At 49.8% G+C, this 21,835-nt stretch overlaps 2 protein-coding genes across 5 annotated transcripts in view; one reads left to right on the forward strand and one right to left on the reverse strand.

Moving 5' to 3' along the window:
• On the forward strand, positions 1-16,080 carry TOMM34 (translocase of outer mitochondrial membrane 34). Its single transcript, XM_033094193.1, has 7 exons — positions 1-243; positions 4,297-4,396; positions 5,557-5,709; positions 10,012-10,181; positions 12,824-12,971; positions 14,698-14,824; positions 15,068-16,080. The coding sequence occupies exons 1-7, from the start codon at positions 117-119 to the stop codon at positions 15,170-15,172; spliced, it is 930 nt and encodes a 309-aa protein (XP_032950084.1). The 5' UTR covers positions 1-116; the 3' UTR covers positions 15,173-16,080.
• Positions 10,196-21,835, reverse strand: part of PABPC1L (poly(A) binding protein cytoplasmic 1 like) — a 26,917-nt gene continuing 15,277 nt past the window's right edge. For 2 of the 4 annotated variants that reach the window (XM_033094190.1, XM_033094188.1), the window contains 4 exons: positions 21,119-21,247; positions 20,530-20,636; positions 19,623-19,716; positions 17,825-18,348 (listed from right to left, as the gene is read on the reverse strand). In XM_033094190.1, the coding sequence (XP_032950081.1) occupies positions 18,029-18,348; positions 19,623-19,716; positions 20,530-20,636; positions 21,119-21,247 (650 nt within the window). In that variant the 3' untranslated portion in view covers positions 17,825-18,028. The other 2 variants (XM_033094189.1, XM_033094191.1) reach the window with 2 other exon arrangements.

Here is a 21,835-nt window from a genome sequence, read left to right on the forward strand (position 1 = left end):
CGGGTCAGCTTGGCCATCGGACCCAGTACTCGCAGCTTGTGCTTCCGCCCGGACGCTTTTCCGCAAGACTCGGCGGCGGGAACGGACGCGCCCCCCATTTGCCGGCCGGTCCCGGGATGGCCCCCAAACTTGCCAACTCTGTGGAGGGGCTCCGCGCCGCCGGCAACCAGAGCTTCCGCAACGGCCAGTTCGCCGAGGCTGCCACCTTCTACAGCCGCGCGCTGCGAGTGATGCAGGCGCAAGGTACGACCCTGGCCCTCGTTTTCTCCGCCAGGGCTGCTTCTCTCTCGTCTCCCCCAGCCCCCCCCCCCCCCGGAGCCGAATTACTCAGACCTCGCTCTGTCCCTCGGTTCAGGGGGCTTCCTTTCCCCATGGCCCACTGTCCCACCAGGCGCCTCCACCACCCTTCCCGCCCATGTGGCATCTTACGAGTAACTTCCTTGGCCCTTTCTTCCTGCCTTTTAAAAAAATCGTAATATGGTTTTATTATTCGTTCTTTTTCACTTAATGACATACCAGAAACATAGTTCCATGTTAATAGGTGTTTTATCATTTTTTTTTGTTATGGTAAAAACACAACATTAAATTTACCATTTTAACCATTTTTAAGTGTTGAGTACTTTTAGTGTCAAGTATTTTGGCCTTGTTGTGTAACAGATCTCTTGAACTTTTTCATCTTGAAACACTGAAACTCGATATCCACTAAACACTAATCCCCTCCCCTTCCAGCCCTTGGTATCCAACTTCCTGCTTTTTGTATCTGTAATTTTGACTACTTCAGATGCGTCAAAATGAGTGAGATAATACAGTATTTGTCTCTTGTGACTAGCTTGTTTCACTTAGCAGTACCCTTGAGGACATTGTAATTCCTGTTGTATCCTGTGACAGGATTTCCTTTTTAAGGCTGCATAATGTTCCATTGTATGGATATGCCACTTTTTTAAATCCGGTTATCATTGATGGACATTTGTATGCTTCCACCTCTTAGCTATTGTGAATAATGCGGTGATGATCCTGGATTGAATTCTTTTGGATATATACCCAGAAGTGGGATTGCTGGATCAAATGGTAGTTCTAGTTTTAATTTTGGGGGGACCCTCCATCCTGTTTTCCATAGTTGCTGCACCATTTTACATTCCTGCTGGCAGTGCACAAAGGTTCCAACTTCTCAGCATTCTCACCAGCACTTATCTTCTGTTTCTTTTTTTGATAATGGCTGTCCTGATAGGTGTGAGCTGCCTGCTTTTAAATGTCCTGTTGTTATTCAGGCTTCATTCTAATCCCTGAGGATATAGCTCAACCCACCTTCGCAACTATTCGTTTTCAATTAAATTAGTGTTTGTTGAGCACCTGATTGTACTGATTATATATAACAAGACAGAGAAGGTCCTTGCTCTCAAGGATCATACATTCTTGGTTTTTTGGGGGCGTGGGGGTGGGCAGTCATGGATCTTAAGCTAGTAAACAAGACCTGTCCGATAACAATTAGGGCTACATAGAAGGCAAATGTGGTGGTGGGACAGAGTCGACTAGGGAGCTCCTTTAGAATGGGAGGGCGAGGGCAACTGCTTTGAAGAGGTGACATTTCAGGTGATGTCTGAATAATGAGAAGAAGCCAACTGCACAAAGTTGAGGTGCTGAGCATTCCAGGTGCTGGGAACTGTAATTACAGGCGTACCTCGTTTTATTGGCCTTTTCTTTATTGTGCTTCACAGGTGTTGTGTTTTTTTTACAAATGAAAGACAAGACCCTCCAGCAAAAGGATTACTATTAACACTTGCCTGGAACCGAACCCTCAGTGTTTCCTGGGTATGCCTATACAACGGCACCAAGGAGGAATAAGCATGTGTTCCAGGAGCCAAGAATAGCGAGCCAGTGGAGGGAGTAGTAAGACTTGAGCTCAGTTAGACAGGCAGAACCTTACTGTGTAGAATTTATACAATAGGCTGTGTCGTAGGAGTTTGGGTTTTATTCCCCATGGGAAGCTCCTGGAGAGCTTTAAACAGGAGTACCAGTTCTTCCAGCCTCCAGCTCATTTCAACCAACCACAGCCCTTGCCCCACCTCTTCTGCAAATTGTCTTAGCCCTCATCGGAATCCCCTCTCTGTATTTCCCGTTGCCTTCCTTCTCTTTCTTATTTTCTCAGCTAGCATTTGTGGAGTGCTTTACCATGTGCTAGACATTATCCCTTTTTATCTTCATACTAACCTGTAACTAAGACACTTTATGGATGAGTCCAGAAGAGTTAAATTACCTACCCTGGGGTTACACAATGAACACATGTAATAGGCAAGATTTCAATATGAGTCTGTTTCCCTAGTCCAAGTTTTTCACCTTTTTGCTAGACTTTCCCCCAATTGTTCTCGAAATTACCATCTTTTTTTGTTTGAACTTTTGCAGTTTTAAGCTACTCTTGCCTCCTTTTTTTCTGGAACACTCTACCTGCTCATCTCAGCCTCACTTGATGTCGCCGAGATACTGATATTTCTGCCTTTTTCTTTCATTCTACCCCAGCTGGCCTGGAAAAGCTTGTGCTTTTGTGTGGATTTATTCTGGGTCACTAGAAGAGCTGGCCTAGTGTCTAGATTTAGTAGGGGGCCAGAGTTTGGTTCTCATCCTTTTCTAGATACTATATGGGCAAGTCCCTTGATTTCTCTGATCAGTTTTCCTGATCTTGAAAGGAGAGCAGGGAGCAACCTAACACAATGAACCCTTCCAGTAAGTCTGTGAAGTGATATTGTCATGTGATAGGTGAGCACATGAGATCAGAGGGATTGGGTAACTTGTGTGGGATCACAGGCTGGATTGTAGGTTCAGTCTGATGTCCTTTTCGCCATGTCACTGCTGCTTCTGAGCATGCATGCCCTGGGGACTTGAGATGGATTCCAAGTTTTAAGTACTTGCACTTGTTCCTTAAGGGCAAGGATATATTTTTATTTATCTCTGTACTTTGCTGACTCATTCAGGCCCTGGCAAAATAAGAAAAAAAAAAGTTATTTAATTGTTTGTTATTGTTGGTATTGAATGAAAGCTATGCATCAGTATGGTAACATGATATTTAGTGAAAAAAGCAAGTTGCAGAAAAATAGGCAATAAGGTGTCATTTAGGAAAAGCTTTTAAAGATATAAAATGATATCTTAGGTATGAATACATACATAACAAAAGGTAGACAAACATGCATGAGCATGTTACATACCAACTTTAGGATTGCAGTGACATCTGGGTGCCTGGGGACGGAGCAAAGGGAAAAGGATGGGATGAGTGGAGCTTCAGTTATATCAAAAATGAAAAAGGTTGGAAACGAGTATAACGTATGCTCAGTCTAGTGATGGATATTGAATATTTGTTTTCTGTATGATTCACACCTACCGTGTTTCCCCGAAAAATAAGACATAGCCATGCCATCAGCTCTCATGTGTCTTTTGGAGCAAAAATTAATATAAGATCTGGTCTTGTTTTAATGTAAGACCCGGTCTAATGTAATATAATATAATATATAATATACTGGGTTTTATATTAATTTTTGCTCCAAAAGACGCATTAGAGCTGATGGTCCAGCTAGGTCTTATTTTTGGGGAAACAGTAGGAGTGGAATAACTGGGTCAACACTTGATAATTTCCTTTTCTTTTTCTCATGGCCCTTGCCAGTGGGTATGCAGTGGTTGAAAATTATTTTTTGAAATGTAAATCATGGTAGCCAGAATAAAGGACTTGAGCTTTGAAATTCCTGAGTTACCCTGCCTTTAGAAAAATGTCTGATAATTCTCCTCCCCCTTGGGGAGCATGAGTCCTTTCCCTGATTAAGTTCTCTGTAGTCCTGTCAGATCCAGAGGACTTTTCCGTGGCACAGTCCTCTGATTTGACAAGGTAGAATTTAGTCTCTTGTCTTTTATGGTCCTACAGCACTTGTTCAGTCCATTTGTCATGTTTTTCTTACCTTTTTATTTTTCTTTATTGAGTTTACATGCTTTTTGTAATAAAATTAACACACATACACACAAGTAATTACAGCATGGATTTCTTTGAGGCAGAAGTCAGCTATTTCATGTTTATCTTTTGCCTGGTACCAAGTTTCTTGGTGGAGTGAATGAATGAGAAGATGCTTGGTGTTCTCACTCCCATGTACTAATGACAAACTTACCAGCCCATCAGACCAGCAATTCCGATCAAGTTACAGTTATCTCGGCTACCTTTTACCAAAGCCCAGAGAGCTCAGAGGGTGAATGTACCCTGGTGACCCGAGGCATCCATTTCCCAACCTGTCAGTCTCATGCTTTCTGCTTCCACCTGGGCAGGTTCTTCGGACCCTGAAGAAGAAAGTGTTCTCTACTCCAACCGAGCAGCGTGCCACTTGAAAGATGGAAACTGCGGAGACTGCATCAAAGATTGCACGTCGTAAGTGGTCGAGGGAAACTTTGGGGTGCTCGCGAGGCTCGGAAGAGGAGTTTATCTGGCCTGGTTTTTCTTTGGACTGATCCCACCAGTTACTTATGTGACAGATACTAGGCAGTGTCACTGTCACCGAGTCACTGAAACAGGAGGCTCTACTTGGTCTTTGTGGCCCCTGCCTTGTGTTTTTGGAGTCGTGGCTCTGCTGCTGTAAACGAAGTAGGATGGGCAGTTAGAGACAGGCCTTGAAGTCCTTGTGAGATTTGGGACCTGGGGATGACGGGGAGTTGCAGACTAGTGACTGGCGTGCCCAAGTTTCTTCTGGGGTGGATGTGTGTGAAAGGAAAGGAGAGAGGGAAAGAAAGAGGGATAGAGGTTAATAGATAGCCAGGAAAGAAGCAAGGAGAAAGGAGAAAATGGTATCCATTAATGACCAGGTGTAGGGGACGTTAAACAGTTTGTCATACTTCTTTCTTCTTCAAGCCAGTCTGATACAGCCTTCTTTCATCATTACTAAACTAGCTCACACACCTTAATATATTCTCAGATCTGATATCCTGTGACATTGCCTTAGTTAGAGTCATGCATGCCCTGGGCATAGATGGGAGAGAAGAGAGGTGCGCATGCTCATGGAGCCAGTGCTAAGTTGATTTGTACCAGGCCCCGTGCTAGGTTTCCTTCCTGGAGGGCTCATAGCCATTCTATGGGGAAAGTTTACCATCCTTCCCAGGCTAGAACTGGGTCGCAGAAGGTTGAAGTGGTAGAGTGACTTGCGTGGGGTCACATGGTCAGTGGCAGGGGTGGGATTCAAACACCACTCCATCTGACTCCAGAGCCTGTTTGTTATTCCCACCGGGCCACAACTAGAAACACAAAGAAGCATGAAAGCTACAAGGCACTTCGTCTTGATTTTGAGAAGTTTGCAACTGAAAATTGGTGCACGTACACTCAGATTTTACATTATCCATGGTTTTCTGCCCTCTTTCCCTTCTCCACTTCAATCTAAGTCGAAAAGTCGCACTTCTAAGGCTTGACATTTTTAGTAGTGTCTCTGCTAAAAATGACCTCCTATATCCTGAATGCTGTAGCTGACCCGATCTGGAAGGAGCCGTGGGGGGAGCCCTGGTGACTTAAAAGCCAGGTGACATTTCTGCCTCCTGTTCTAGAGCTCTGGCCTTAGTTCCTTTCGGCATAAAGCCCTTGCTGCGGCGAGCATCGGCCTACGAGGCTCTGGAGAAGTATCCCCAGGCCTACGTCGACTACAAGACCGCGCTGCAGGTTGATGGCAGTGTGACGTCAGCCGTGGAAGGCCTCAACAGGTGAGCCTGAGTCACTACGGGCAGTCCTTCTGGAACTCTGCCCTCCTTCACTTCATTGACATGCGACCATTGCTTTGGTCATCTTCCGGTGGGATCCCTTTGGCCTAGGCTTAGGAACTCCTCATGAGCGTGTGGCGAAAGTGTGGAAGGAGAATTTGCTGTCATATTTAGCAGGTGTTCAAGGGCTCAGGATTACTGAGTTGGTTGCTTTTTGTTTGTTTGTTTGTTTGTTTGTTGCCTGGATGCTTAAATGCATTCACACATAGTAATTTATTGAGCTCTGTGTAAGGTATTGTGCCAGATTTAGGGGGACTATAGAAATAAAAAAGTGATACTAATCCTACTTGCTTCCAAGAGCTAACTAGATTGGGGAAAGGAAGACCCAGGCACAAGCAGCTGGGACACGAGGCTGTAGGGATATTGTTTCTGGATGTGTTTCAGTGTATTGTACTGCGACCCCTTCACAAGGCCCCTCGGGTAACATTTCTCTCTGGTCTTCTGAGCAGTTGTTTGTTTTTATCTCATGGATGCCCCCATGTTTCCCCTCCTTGCATGGGCTGCTAGAAAGCCAAACACCACACTAACAGCAAACCCTTAGCCGGACTTCCCGGTATGTCTTTAGTGCACCCTTTCTGGCTTCACGTGTTCTCTCTCTGCCTCCTTTTAGTTTCTGTCTGCCCCTTACGTGCCAGACTTTGCCCTAGGGCCTGGTCTGATGCCGGAGACATATGTCTTCCTGCCCTGACAGAGCTCCTGGTCTCGTGGAGAACACCAGTCAGTCATAGGCAAGCACACTGCAGGGATGAGTGCTGTGCTAGCAGGCAGCTCGGGGGGCTGTGAGGGCAGACAGGGGGCCCCTCACCAGACAGGGGGGGGCTGTGAGGACAGACAGGGGGCCCCTCACCAGACGGGGGGAGGCCAGAGAGGGCTTCCAGGGGAGGTGAATGGAGAGAGATGACTAGAGATCGGGGCCAAAGACCAGCAAGGACAAAGGGAAGCCTGGGCAAGAGTGAGCGAGTGTGATGTGTTACAGAAATTGTGAGGGGTCCATTTCACACGGTGCTGTAGGTGAGGAGCGCAGCTCAGCTCAGCTCAGGACAGGTAGTGAGGCCAGGTCATGCAGGGCCTGGTTTTCAGGGGCTTGGACTTATCTGAAAACAGTGAGGCATCGTGAAAGGGTCTTAAGCAGGGGAGCAACATGAACAGATTTGAGAGAGAAGCTCATTCGCTGGCTGCCATGTTGAAGAATGACTTGAAAGAGAACAGAGTAGGAAGGGGGCATGCAGTAACCCAGAAGAGATGGTGAAGATAGTGGAAAGAGTGGGACCACTTCGGGGGACGTTCAGGTAGTATTTCAACAGGTTGTGGTGGTTGTGGCATGGTGAGAGGGAAGAATAGGAGACATCCAGGTGGTTGCCATGTTGAGTTGGAGGTGATTGGGGGACGTGAGACTAAAGATGGAAGGAAGGCAGCAGGTATTCACATAAGTTTGGAGCAAAGGGGAAAATACAGGTCAGACATACAAATTTGAAGGTCATCAGCATAGAGGTGAATTAAGGCTGTGGGAGAAAAGAAGAACCCCACAGCCGTGTATAGGGGGAAGAGGATGGAGCTTTGAGAAATTCCAGCAGTGGAAGGACCTTCAGAGGAACAGCGACTGGAGTGACAGGAGGAAACTTGAAGCAGTTAGTGTCACAAGGGAAGGAGTGTTTCCAGAAGGATGAAGACGTCATTCGTGTCAGGTGTGCCAGTAGACTAAGCATTCCGGAATGAAGTCCCTGATGATTCTGATGGAAGCAGTTCAGTGGGGTCAGAAGCCAGATGGCGCTGGGTTCTGGAAGTCTGGCCGTGAGGACGCAGAGCAGTGTAGCTATGATGGCAGAGGGATGTCCAGGTGGGTTTAATTAAGTGAAGAAAGAGTTAAATGCTGATAGTTGGAGTCAGCAGAGAGAAACGATGAAGATATTAGAGAGGAAGATGCTGGCTGAGTGTGGTCCCTGAGAGGCAGGAAGAGATGGGGTCCAAGCTTAGGTGGAAGGATTGGCCTTGTTAGCTCTTCTGTTGTGACGAGAGAAATAGGAAGGGTTGATGTGGGGACAGAGTCCCAGAGAGCAGTTTCCAGGCTCTTGGCCTCACGTGGAAAGGTACTGGCTTGGGTAGTAGATGGTCATCAACTGTAACTAGTTGGCCATCAGTTGTAACCGGTTAGCCGTTAGCCACTGATATACCTGCCGTGGCTGCGCTGGCAAGGGGGTTGGTTGGTTGGTTGGTTGGTTGGTTGGTTGGTTGACAGATTGCGGCTAGCAAGTGGGGTTAGCAAGCGTGGATAGCGGATTGTGGATCGTGTCTCGCCCAGCCACCAACGAGACTGGGGTGCAGGAAGACCCCCTGTTGGGGTACTGGCAGACGTTTGCTTTTGTCTCCACCAGCGCCATTGAGAATGTAGTGGTATGATTCCCCTGTCTATGGCTCTGTTGTTCCTTTTTGGCCTCACCATATCCCGCGTTCTTGTGCGGGGAGCGGGAGCTGAGACCCTGCATGACACGTGGCGCAGCGAGCAGGGTATGGCGCCGGCCAGAATTTTCAAAGGGATAATGGAGCAGTTTATATGCGTGAAAGCTCAGCTTCGCAAGCAGCGTATGGCGTCGGCCAAAGCTCTCCGAAGGGTGGTGGAGCAGTTTGTGCGTATGAACACTCAGTCTCAGGAAGACCAGGAGGAGCAGCTGCCGGAGAGCTGGACCCCATGGAGGGGTGGGAAGACGTGGATGGTTCTCCAACCACAATAGGCCAGAGAAAGCGAAGGTCGTTGTGGCCGTGTGGCCTGGGAAGTGCTTGCTGAGGCAGCAGGTGCGGGACTTGTGGTCCCAGGAGGAAACGCTTGCTGAGTCCTCGGTGGAAGATGCGGGTGAGGTCAAGGTTGTCCCTCACCCCCAGGTTGGGGAGGACTTGGAGCCCTCGCCCCGTGGAGAGGGCACACATTGTGAGTCTAACGCACAGCCCTGGCGAATGACTGTGGACTATGGGGAATTGCCTTCCGTCCCTGATTTCATGGACCACTTGACTCTTTGCTTGGGAACGTACCACCATGCAGTGGAACTGGGGGGGTGTTTGCTTCCTGTGTCTCGCCCAGCTGCCAGAGAGACTGTGGTGCAGGCAGACCCCTTGTTGGGGTGCAGGCAGACCCCTTGTTGGGGTGCAGGCGGATGTTTGCTTTTGTGTCTCGACCAGCCACCTTCGAGACTATCGTAGTATGACGCCCCTATCTAGGGCTCTGTTGTTGTTCCTTTTTGCCTCACCATATCCTGCGTTCTTGGGCAGGGAGCAGGAGCTGAGACCCTGCATGACAGTTGGGTGCCCATGCAGGTGGGTTTGTATTTGGAGTTTGAGGAAGTTTGCTCTGAAAAAGGGGGAGTGTTAGGAGCAGAGTTGAGGAGGGTTGAGGTTTGAAATCGCTGGGCAGATTAGAAATACAGCTTTGGGGGCTCAGAGACTGCATTTGCAGTGGCACCATTGTGTTTTCATTCTGTATCATAGGAGCATGGTTGTAAAAGCAGAAAAAGTATACAGTAGGCTTTATTCACTCATTCAACACACACTTATTGTGGGTGCAGGTAATGATGTGCAGGTGCTGGGGACCAGTTAACAGAACAGACACGCTCCCTGAGCAGCATTTTAAGCAAGTTAGCTGGGCCTGGAAGGAGGGAAAGGCGGCTGGGAAGTGGACCAGATTGTTTTGGGTAGAGGACAAAGGATGTGCAAAGGCTTTAAACATAGGATCAGGAGGGAAGGTGGCACCTGATAAAGATGGAGAGGTGGGAGGGGACCAGATCTCGGGCCGTGCTAGCCTAGGGAAATGGGAACCACTGAAGGATTTTCAAATTTGAGAATGACGCAAGATTTACATTTTTGAAAACTCTCAGCATTAATCAAATGTGAGAGGCTTGCATGGCCTTGTATGATAGCTCTGTTAATATAAAGCATCGTCCTTTCTTGGGGACTGTGTGGTCCTTCGGGGGTAAGGTAAGGTTGAAATACCCTTCACAAGCAACAGAGCATTACTTTGAAGTTAACATAGTGTGACCAGCGAGGGCCAGGCAGGAGGAACTATGATGATGGCTGATGTGAGAAGACTTTTATGGGTGGCCGACTCCTGTTCCTTTCCTGCTGCGTGTCCGGAGGATATAAAGAGATGGTCCAAACCAAGGAAGATAACTGGCTCTCATACACCTCCTTTTGGTTTATAAGAGGAGGACCATCTTGTCCCAGACGGAAACGTCCCTGCTATCCTGCCTTCCTTTCCAGGATGACCAGAGCGCTTATGGACTCACTTGGGCCTGAGTGGCGCCTGAAGCTGCCCTCCATCCCCTTGGTACCTGTTTCAGCTCAGAAGAGGTGGAATTCCTTGCCTCCAGAAAACCACAAGGAGACAGCTAAAAGCAAATCCAAAGAAACCAGAAGTACGAAGAGCAAAGGTAAGCTGTGACTTCCTACTCAGTGTTGGGTAGTTTCTCTGTAGCCACTCTCTCTAGAGTAATCCTGTAAAACTTGTCCTAGTTTACGCAGAGTTATAAAAATATCTTTAAAAGGTCTTACTTAGCCTCTTAGAGACTGTCTCCTCAACTCCACAGTGAGGGTGGTGAGAAAATCTACCCCACAACTGTAAGGACTGAGTAACACAGGTGAACCCCCAGCCTGGCACATAGGTCCATGGTGTTGGTTCCCTTCTCTTTTCTGGCAGCATTTGGGATGTATCGTTTTGGACGTTTTGCTTGCAATAATAGAAAACTCACTGTGGTAAAAATAATAAAGAGTTTTATTGGCTCATACCACTGAAAAGTCCAGAGTTCAGGTTCAGGCAAGGTTTGATCCAGCAGCTAACTACATTCTCAGGCTCTGACTCCACTTCTCTGTACTTCTCTCAGCTCTCTTCTCTGGTGTGTGTCAGCTTTGTCTTTGGGCAGCTTTTCCTCCTAGCAGTAAAATGGCTGTAGCAGTTCCAGGTCTCATGCATGTACCACACCTCATGACCTACAGGAAGAGAAAAACTTTTGTCTGAGAGGGTTTCTTTCCCCCAAATCCCTAGCTCACTTATTTTCTCAGTTTATTCTGGCCTCTTTGGTCACAGACCATTCCCTGAACTAGTCACTATGACCAGGGGCTGAGATTTTGTGATTAGTTTAGCCCTAAGCCATCTGCCCCACCCCCACAGCCAGAGGGTGATGCTTCCCCAGGAACACGCACACGTATGAGTCCCTGGAAGGAGAGAAATAAGAGAAGGGAGATCAAAGCCAAGTGGCCCTACACAGGAAATTGTCCACCTGACGGTAAAACAGAGGCAGGGCCTCGCTGGCTCTACAATGCTCGGGGAATTGTCCCAGCCCAGCAAGCCAGGTGTAGGGGACAGGCTGTGCGGGAGGGTCAGGCCTGCAGCCTTGCATGCGCTAGGCAAGGGCAAGAGTTACTTCCATTCCCAGGAGGAAACCTATCTGATCATAGGTTTGTGGGAGCCTGGTCAGTGTACCCCCCGCTTCCCCGGAGTGAAAATGTGGGGTGCTAATGAACTAGGTGGCTTCAGTGCACCCAGCGTTCACATCATTCCTTCAGAGTCACTGAGCCCTGTGTTCCAGGCCCTGTGCTAAGCAGTGTGATGCAGACAGGACGGGCAGTCTTGGCCCTCAGGATGCTCTCTGTTTTAACGAGAGACTGAGACACATAAACAGCATTTCAAAATACAGGAGGAAGAACAAGTGCTTTAGAGTCTTCATAGTTTTCGGGGAGTTCAGAATAGGAATAGATGTAAGTGTGCTTGGGGGAGTCGGGGAAAGGCTCACGGAGGAGGTGGCAGTGGAGGTGACAGGTTGAGCTGGGCCTTAAAGGGTGAGTTCTTCAGATGGGAAAGGAGAGGGATGGGAATTGTTGGCAGAGTGGAGAGTGTTGTTGAATGATTGCGTGGAGTGTTTCTGCAGAACAGTGGAAGTGAGCACGGCTGCAGAGTACGGTGTTACAGAGCTGGGGTAAAACTGAAGCTGTGTGTGCCCTGCAGCCCACTGGCTCTTGCAGAGAAACTCACGCACGTGTGCACAAGCACACATGTACAGGAATGCTCACAGCAGAATATTTGTAATGGCAAAAAACAAAACGCAGTAAGTCTGCACAAGTAGGAGAATGGAAAAATCAATTGTATGGCAGCAGGCGGTTGAATGAACTACAGGTATATGCATCAACACAGATCAATCTCAGGAATCTAATTTTGAGGGGGAAAAAGAAAAACAGGTCATGGAAGAATACATAGAACTATTTATTTCTTTACATGAAGTTCAGAAACAAAGTAAACATGGTTTATAGACAGTATGGTATAAACAATCAAAAACAAAAGGAAGTGGGGATAATGGTTTCCTCCAGGAGTGGATGGATTTGGGGAGGGACCCACAGAGCTTCAAGGGCCCCAGTAAATGTTGTTTCTTGAGATGAGGGATGAAGTCAAGGGTGTTAGTTTTACTCCTAAAACCTTACCCTTGTCATAAATATTTAGTATTTTATAAAGATGTTTTTAAAAATTAAAAAAGCAGGTGATATGGGAGCTGGGGCTGGAACAGCTAATTGGGGCAGAAGGCCAGGTTGGTCGGCTTGGATTTCATCTCCCATCTCCTGGAAAGCTGGGGCATGGCCGCACGTGTCCGGTGAGGATGGTACCCACAGGCTAAGACCAAAACAGCCAGGAGGAATAGTAGACTCTTCTGCCCTTTTCTGAAAGCCCAGGAGCTACACCCTGTCTTTAACAGATGCTTATTTATTTAAATACTTACTTATTCCCCTGCTTTAAATTCAGAAGGGGTTCTATAGTTTCTCGTGCACTCTCAGATTTCATTCACAGTAGCCTTGTGGAGAGTAGGTGTTGCCCCCATCATATTGGTGAGGAAATCGAGGTCCAACGGACTAGGTAGGTCACACAGATCTTCCAGCTACTAAGTGGCAAGGTTGGAACCCAGGCTGCCTTTTATCACGTGTGTATTATGACGACTCCTCATTAATAGGTCTCCCTATTATTAAGAGACCTCATTGATCTCGTCGGCACCTGCTCCATGGTTTTTCATTCTTCTGAATTTGCATCTAGTGCCTTCTGCTGAGGATGTGGAGAGAGCCAGAGTTCTGAAGGAAGAAGGCAATGAGCTTGTAAAGAAGGGAAACCATAAGAAAGCTATTGAGAAGTACAGTGAAAGCCTCTCGTTTAGTAACCTGGAATCCGCCACGTACAGCAACAGGTACCTTCCCCTCAGCTGCTGGCCGGGGGATTTCAGGACGATGGTGTTGCGTGCCGTAGCCTTCTCTTGGGCTGTGATGGGCTCTTCACCCCTAGCGTTTAGTCAGTGGTAGACCTCAGAACACACACTCACTCAGTTTTGGTCACTGCGAGGCAGGTGTGGCCAGGGGCATTCGCTCTCTTAAGGGGACAGAAACGGAGGGACGCCAAAGGGGAGCCTGGGCTTTGTTAGCCCTCCCTCCTCCCCAGAATTTTCATTAACCACCCAAATCAGCAGACGATGTCAGTAAAAGCACTGTGCTTGCTACACAGACACCACAACACAAGTCTCGTAGCCTCTCCATCTTCTTCCACTCCCACCCCATAGCTTGTCCAAGACCCTCTTGTTAGAAACTGGCACTGTGTCTGAGAGCACAGGGCAGAACCCAGGGTATGGAGTAATCGCCTGGCCGGAGGGCTTAGACGTGTGGTGCTATAGGACGCCCTGCACCAGGAGCTGCTGTCAGTGGTCCCCTGACAGGGAGGGAGGGGTTTGCCTCAGCTCACCCAGCCACTAAATGGTGGAGACAGAGCTGGAACCTGGCTCCAGTGAGATCTTTGTTTCACTGTCAGAAGCTTGAAATGTTCGGCAAGGGACCCTATCTGATCCAAACATTTCTTATAAAATGTTATCAATCTGTTTCTCCTTCCCTACCACATGTTACCTTTTAGATCAGAAATCTTGGATCTATAACAGGCTCACTGTTCCTTATCTAAAACTCTTAGGATAAAATGTGTTTCAGATTTTAGTAAGGTAATATGGTCCATCTACTGAATCAGGTAACAGTTAGGGTCTGGGCAGCTTACAGAAGTTAACTGGTAGCATTTCTACAGTGAAACTGAAGGGAACCCCACGTTCACGTTCACGTGGGGTGGTATAAAAACAGACTAGTCTCATGTCAGTTCATGAGGGCTTACTGCCTCATGAGTAGAAAAGAGCTCTCAGTTGTCAGGCTTCCATTTTGGACCTGCACTTGCCTGGCTGATTGGAGCAGGGTGCCTCCGTCTGCCAGGCTAACAGTTGGAAAAGAACTGCAGCCTGTGCCGTGTTTGTGCAGCATCACCTTCTAACTCCTCTGGGCCGCCTGGCCTTGCTAACCTCATGCTGCTGGAGCCCTCTATTAACCCGTTTTCCTGGGTATTTACCACATGTGGGGGCAATGTTTTGTTTCAATACTATTTTTCATGCAAATGTGTCTGTGCCGCAGGTTTTAATTACTGTTGCTTTACAGTGTCTTACAGGGCGGGTTTTTTCCTCGTCCTTAATCAGACCATCCCTGGCTGTCTTCCCAGGTTGGCTCTTCTAGCTAAACCTTAGGGTCATTTTGACAAATTCCAAAAGGTATCTTGTTGGGCTTTTGATTGTGGTGACATTGAGTTTACAAATTTAGGAAACTGACAACTTTACACAAAACTGAATTTCCCATCCATTGTGGCTTTCTCCATCTTTATAAGAACCATCTTTATAAGAATCCAGGTGGAGTCCCCAATGTGCCCCTTGAGCACGTTGCGTCACTCCTCTGAGCCAGCGTGATCACCTGTAAGTGGGGTAGGGTTGTTGTGAGCAATAAAGGTGTCAGGTGCGCACAGTAGGTATTTGGCAAATTAGGATCACTCCTCAAACTACCTCATGGACCTGGGTGGCCCCTAAGAAGTGACAAACCTCTGCAACGGTCTTCCCCCGTCAGGGCGCTCTGCTATTTGGTCCTGAAGCAGTACAAGGAAGCAGTGAAGGATTGCACAGAAGCCCTCAAGCTGGATGGAAAAAACGTGAAGGCATTTTACAGACGGGCTCAAGCCTACAAGGCATTAAAGGTAAAAAGATCCCGACCAAAAGTCAACTAAGCTACAGACATTTGTGCCTGTGGTGGCACTTCTAGACCATAGTCAGGGTGAGGTGGTGTCTGCCACACTCTGGTGTCATCCGAGGGCCCAGGGTACCTCAGGGCAGGCCTACAAGCTGGGGTGAGAAAACCCTCTGTCGTCTCAGCAGCCGTCCCCACCCCGCCTTTGATCTAACCTCACAGCACCACCCCACACCCTTCTCTCTTCTATTAGGACTATAAATCCAGCTTTGCAGACATCAACAGCCTCCTGCAAATTGAGCCCAGGAACGGTCCTGCACAGAAGTTGCAGCAGGAAGTTAACCAGAACTTAAACTAAAACTCCCAAAGAGCAGCAGGAAACCTCTGTCCGACGACCTTCCTCTGTGCCTGCTCCTGACACCCAGAATGCCCCAGACTGAGCTCTGAGGCTCCACCTCTGCCCCTCAGAGATGATGGCCTTCCACCCCTTACAAGGCTTGTGTTTGTTCAAATGAAGCTCAGTGTAGCCAAAAACCAGACATTGTTTTGCTGGAAAGGTTTCCTGCTAGAGCTGAAGCCCTGTTCTCCATTGCCCCTGCCTCGGACGGCTAGCGGATCGCAGAGTGCCTGTCAGCAGAGCACTCGGCTGGCTGCTCCTGCCCACGCATGCTCCAGACTGCATGCTGCCCCTCAGACTTCACCAGACCCCTCACTGGTTCATTGCAAAGTGAGCTGGGAGTAGGGAAAGGGGGGCCACAGGACTAGAAAACCGTGGCCCACCGCCACCCAAAGCAGCCTGTTGAGCTGGCTCTCAGGGCTGCCGTCCCTGTGCTGTCCTTGGCATTGTCCTGTGTTCTGAGCTGCAGCCCTTTTGGCCAGGCCCCCCTTGGGTGAGGGTGCAGAACCCTGACCCTTGGGCTTAGGTGCCTAAGCTGTTTCGAGAGCCCAGAGGTGTGGCCGCTTGTCCTGAAGGTGGGTGGGGTAGGCGAGGTCTCCTTGGAGTCTCCTTCATTCTGGGCAGGGGCTTGTCTTTCGGCCCCGACAGTGGTCCCCTCCGGACTTCTTGGCTCATTGTTATACGAAGTTAATTTGAACCGAACTGATTCCGATTTTGTTGAGCTGTTTAAGTGATTGTATTAAACGTCTTTCTTCTGTATAAATATCTGTTGTACTTGATGCTTTTTCAGCTTTGTATTTGGAATTTTGCAGCAACAAAGGCTACCGCTTATTGAGCATTCATCTATTGACCAAACAAATTTACCAACATGTCTGCTTGGGCCAGGCCCCATGTGTAGCACGAGGGAAACAGTGAATGAACAGACACGGTCCCTGCTCAGAGGGCTGCCAGTCCAGGGGGATCGCAAGACGTTAATCAGCTCATCCAGGAACAGGTGTGAAACTGCCACTGGCTTACGTGTTTCAAGTCACACAGTGCTTTCCCTGCCTACCCGGGAAGATGCGACCCCGTGGAGGGAAAGGGGTCCCTGAGGAAGTGAAGCTTGAACTGAGTCCTAACGTGGGAGTTTAGCTGGGAGCACAGGGTGAGCACAGGGACGGGAAAGTGCCACTCCAGTTCCCAAAACACGGAGTGCTTCAGGATCAGCCACACTCAGGGCCGCCTCCCAGTTCAGTTAGTTTCCCCTCAGTGGAGTAGAAGTGTGATGACTCCATAAAGCACGGCAGTCGGGGTTTTCTCCACCCCTTCTCCCCGTCACATACAGGGCTGAGCAGCAGTCAGCTGTTAGCCGGCAGCTTCCGAGCTCTGGAGGAGTCGTCTCTGCTGAGCAATCAGGCCCCTGAGCGGAAGCGGGTGTGAGGGGCCCCAGACAAGCTCCGTGGGTGTGGACGGGACCATTTCAAAGCGGGGAGCTGTGCCTTCCATTTGCCCCGTTAAGCAGGCGTGGCTCTCACCTGACTTAAGGCGGGTTTAGTGGTGACATCCAGTCACAACTCACGCCCTTTTCTCCTCTCGAGGTCTAAAAGGCAAGTATCTTGATTTACTAACAGAAACAGAAAGTGAGTCTGGCACAACTTGAAGAGGCTTCTCCCTCCCTGGAGGGGAGGAGACTCGACCCAGGAAGGTACCGAAAGTGTTTCTACGAGGGTTCTTTCATTACGTCACACAACCTCAGCCAGCCAGCCTAGCACGCTGCTGGTTTTGGGGCGTCTACCTGCACTGCAGGGTGCTCAAGCCAGACATCTATGGCTTTAGTTTATCTGGGTGGGGGGGTGGCTGCTCCTCGGGGGCTATCACAGCCCTGCTGGGTCCCCGCCCTCTACGAACTTCAGCGCTGGTTTGGGTTTCTGTTCCCTGCAGCCAAAGCCCCAACCCAGTCCCACTTCCCTCACACAAGAAGGCCTCCTGAGAGACAAGCCCGAGTTTGCAGCACTTTTAATGCACAAAGCAAGAGGTAACGGCTGGCTGGCTGGCCAGCCTTCATTCTACAGACAGAGCTCTGGTACAGGTACAGCCTGACCGGGAAGTAAGTTACGGTTCACAGGGCCTCAGAGCCAAGCGCAGGACACGCCAGTTCTCATCAGCCAAGGGAGTGAGGAGTCCATTTTCTGGGGCTGCAAGGGTAAAAATGAATGTTTCTGAAGTATGGCAGACTCCTGGTCTTCAACTAAGAAGGGAGACTAGACCACGCCAGGCTTTGAGGCAGGCGGTGCCCAAGGGAAGCCCACCCGGTCGTGAGTGAGGCCCGGCAGGGCAGCGGGCAGGGGAGCGCCGCCTTCACTTTGGACGATAGTCTACACCCATCCCAGCCACACAGCTTCCCCCCAACTCATCCTTGGGGCCTCAGAGAAAGCCAGTGACACAGCGTCGTTCTCCCTGATTGGATGCCAGTCCCGGCCCAGTTCTTTACAGCTCCTGGGCTCAGCTACTTCTGTCATCCTTCCTCCCACCCCCATCCACCCACCTGGCTTCAGGAACGTTCACTGTCGTCTGCTCCGTGACCTGGTGAGCCTGCAACACCACCAAAGCCTCTTCTACCTGTGGGACACGGTGGGAGGGGCTTAGGCAGCTGCCCCAGCAGGGTTCCCGGAGAGCCCCGACCTGCCTCGGCACAGCAGATACAAGAACTCGCCCTCCACAGCGTCTCCACAGAGCCCTCATCCGACTGCTGCTCGTAAGCGCCCCTGACAGAAACCCACGGTCACCTTCTCAAGACAGATGTACAGTGCTGGCCCGCTGGGAAAACCTGGTACTGAATCAGAACACAGCTCCTTGTGCCGAAACCTCGCCCAGGGAGCTACAGAGCATCACTCTGTCCCACCCCAAGATTCCCCAGGTACCAGCTGGGATTAAGAAGATAAACTTGGTCCAAGCGGCAGCCTGCTGGCTCACACAGGAGGCACCTTTGTGCTTAGCCCTCGTCCGGCCACCCAGGCTCCAGCCCACCTTGGCATTGAGGGATTCTGGGGACTCCAGCATGAGCAGCAGCTCCGAGTTGTCGATCTCCAGCAGCATGCCCGTGATCTTGCCAGCCAGCTGGGTGTGGACGTCATGGATAAGGGGATAGAGACGCTCACCTGTATGGAACAGCCTCTGATGGCTTACGCACACACCTGGCTGATGCCCCAGCATCCCGGGGTGCTGCTGTGGAACGGAGCAGTGACACATCTGGGTGGCTTCCCAGAACTGCTCCTCCCAGGCTGTGTTACTTAATCTTACCAGGAGCCTCTTTCCCCGACCGTGACGTGGGCATAGTAATAGTAAACGCTGCTCTGGAGGCCAGTCTGCAGAATCAAATTTGATACTACCCGGGAAGGAGTCTGCACCGGGGCTGACGAAGGTGGGTGCTGTTTAAAAGACTCCTCTTGTTCATTTGGCAAGAAACAATTCCAAGGATACGCACAGAAATTCTAGACAGGCTATGATAATGCTGGACTTGACTTTTTGGGGAGCCAATACATCAGAAAAATTCACCTTCCACCATCAGGTACTGCTAGTGATAGGCCTAATGTTGGGGGCCAGCCCATCTCAGCAATGTGTGGAGGGTCTAGCCAGGATGGGGTGCTGGGGTGTCTTAAGTGGGAGCGGGACATGTCTTCCCACGATGAAAGCAAAGGTGTTTGCAGGAACTGTTAACAGAACCTCCTGCCTCTATTAAGCCCACTGATAATTTTTCTTTGAGGGGTAAGTAGTAATGTGGCAAAACCCCAAGCGAGCTGAGGAAACAATGGGTTGGTAGCAATGGGGGCCTACAGAGAAGGGTCAGGAGACCTCAGTGGCCACGAAGAAAAGAACCTGCCAACCACTAGCAAGCTTGTTCATTCATTCAAGTTGGTGGCACCCTTAAGCAGGGCCTGTCAGACATTGGGGATGGAGAGGAACTGGAATTCAGGGTCCAGTGGGCAACATTTGTTTTCCCGACGCACATTTCCCACCTCCAGTGGGCTCTACTGGGAAGCTGATGAAATGTGGTGACAGCTTCTTCCCATTCAGGGGAGGTGTGAGAACTGCAACAGCCACCCTACAGGCCACGTCCCAACAGAAACTCAACACTATACCCTTCACACTCTCACTCTAGCCCCTGATATCCCCACCTCTGGGGTCTCTCCCAGCCTAACTCCAAGTCAGAACAGCGGAGCTGAAGAAACCGTGGGAACACCTGGTTTCATTTCAAGATGAAAGAACGGGGCCTAGAATGCAGAGACAACTTGGGCGAGGTCACCCAGCTGTTTGGTCAGTGGCAGAGCTGGACCTTGTCCTGACATCTGACCTCCACTCGGTGTTTCCCACCAGGCTAGCCAGCTCTCAGCCCGCCTCCTCCTGCTCCAGAGTAGGGGAACCGGCCACTCACCAATCATCTGCTTTTGCTCATGCAATGGTGCTGCAGCCAGCATGGACGCGGTCAGGGGCTCCTGTCCGGGGACGCACACAGCAGACTCCTGGACCTGCACATGATGCCAGGGACACATCCCTTAACCGCCACGGATGGTCAAGGCCTTGAAACACTTAACCCTGTCAGGTGAGCTTAGGCCTCCAGGAAGGCTCTGGAAGAGGGGAGCAGGGGGCAAGGTATGGATGATCGGGTGGGACAGTCCCTAACAAGGGCACGGCATGGTGGACTAGACGACAAAGTTACACTAGAAGAGAGATGTTCCCCATAGCACTCGGAATCTAAAGGCCCCCAATGCGTGCAGCCAAACGAAGCCACACCTTCCTAATCATTTTGTGCCAAATAAAGCACTTCTGCTCAAGTATCTTTTATGGCCTCATCCCCAGCATACTTCTGACCCTTTCACATCTTGGTAATTTTAAAAGCATTTTGCTGTTCAAAGACGACTCTTGTTCATTTTGCAAGAAATAGTTGGAAGTACACACACTGAAATTCTACACAGGAGATGAAAATGCTGAGATGGAGACTTTTGGGCAGGGCAGGGAGGTCATACAGCCTTTAAATTTAATCGCAGTAGATATTTTCGGTTCTGTTTTGCAGATGAACGGCGTCCTTGCTGCTCAACACGTAGACAGGAGATCCAGATTAATCGTGTTAATAACCCAAGCAAAGCAAATCATGGTTCATAAAGAACACGACACTGGCCCTTTCCCCCCTTCTATTAGTAAAGGGGAAAAACATGTTGATTGTACACGTTCATAAACGAAACTTTACAAGCCAAGAAGAGAAAACTAAGGCCCAGAGAGCGCTAATGCCTTAGCCAGGCCTTCTGGAGCCCAGACTAAGATGGCAGCTGGTCCAGCCTTACCCCATGGGGACTAGGCATTGCCGAGGGATATCTGTGTGTCAGGAGAGGCTTGCCTGGCGTACAGCATCCCGCCCCACCAGGTCTGGAGGTCTGGGTACCAATGTTGGCTGTAAGAAATAAGTCGGCACGTTAGGGCCTAGCAGCAACCTAAAGCCATAAAGCTTAAAGACAAGCGGTTATGCAGAAACCCCAGCACTGAGTATGGTGCCAGCACATAGATGTGCAAACATTTGCTGAATGAAGAAACAGACATGCTTGCCCACAGTCCAAACCTACGCTCTTGTTCACAGTTGCTGCTTTGAACCTGCTCAGTGCAGACCCGGTGCTAAGCCCTGGCAGGTATGACCTCATTCCCCCACACAACAAAACGGAAATGCTGTTTTCATTCCTATTTTAAAGATGACGCGATCCGATACAGTACTTAGCAAGGCCACAAGCTGACTTGAGCCCACACGGCCTCTGAAACCAGCTGTGCTCTCCAAGAGGGGGAGTGGCAAGCTTATCGCTGGGGAGGCCGGCTCTGACTCCCCGCTAGCCCAACCCAGCAGCAAGCCCTGCCCCCATTCCTCCTGGCCCTGCCCAAACTCACCAACTCTTGGAGCGTGAGGCACCTGGTGTGACACCTGGGTGGAGACCTGTCGGACACTGCTGACATGGGACAGGGGGTGCCGAGACATGGCCGGTGGCTGGGCCATTGAGGCAGCTGGAGGGTAGGCGGCTTGTAGCACAGAGCACATGGAGAGAGAAAAGTTGGCAGGAACAGGGCAGGGAGTATGATAATCAGAGTGCCACAGCGCACCCTGAAGGGTCCAGGATGAGGGAGGGGATGGGAAGGGAACCAGAACATTGATAGCCGAGAGATGAGTGACTTCACCTAGCCAGGCAGACCCAGAACTCCAGGGAGGGGGGGGCACGTGGAAATCTGCTATTACAAACCAACTCACGGCTCCCCAGAGCCCCAAGAGGCACAGGCACCATAACTGCACACTTTCGTGCCCCCAGACAGTTGCAAGTCAGGTGAACGTCACTCTTAGAGAAGGGCCATTCACCAGTAATACAGCCGAAGCGGTTTCATTTTCTCAGCTTTACAAGAATTTTCAGTCACAAATCAGACAAACCTTTGGCACTAACTGCAGATAATGGCTACACTGTGAGTCTTTTACGGGCTCAGCACTGTGCTTGCTGCTTTACAGATCTCATTCAGGCCCCCATTCAGAAGAGGACACTGAGGTTCAGAGAGGTGAAGTGACCTACCCTAATTAACACCTTGGGAAGTGACAGAGTCAGGTTTGACCCCAAAGCTCAT

This window comes from Rhinolophus ferrumequinum, chromosome 23, assembly GCF_004115265.2.
Source record: "Rhinolophus ferrumequinum isolate MPI-CBG mRhiFer1 chromosome 23, mRhiFer1_v1.p, whole genome shotgun sequence".
In the NCBI taxonomy this organism is placed as follows: domain Eukaryota; kingdom Metazoa; phylum Chordata; class Mammalia; order Chiroptera; family Rhinolophidae; genus Rhinolophus; species Rhinolophus ferrumequinum.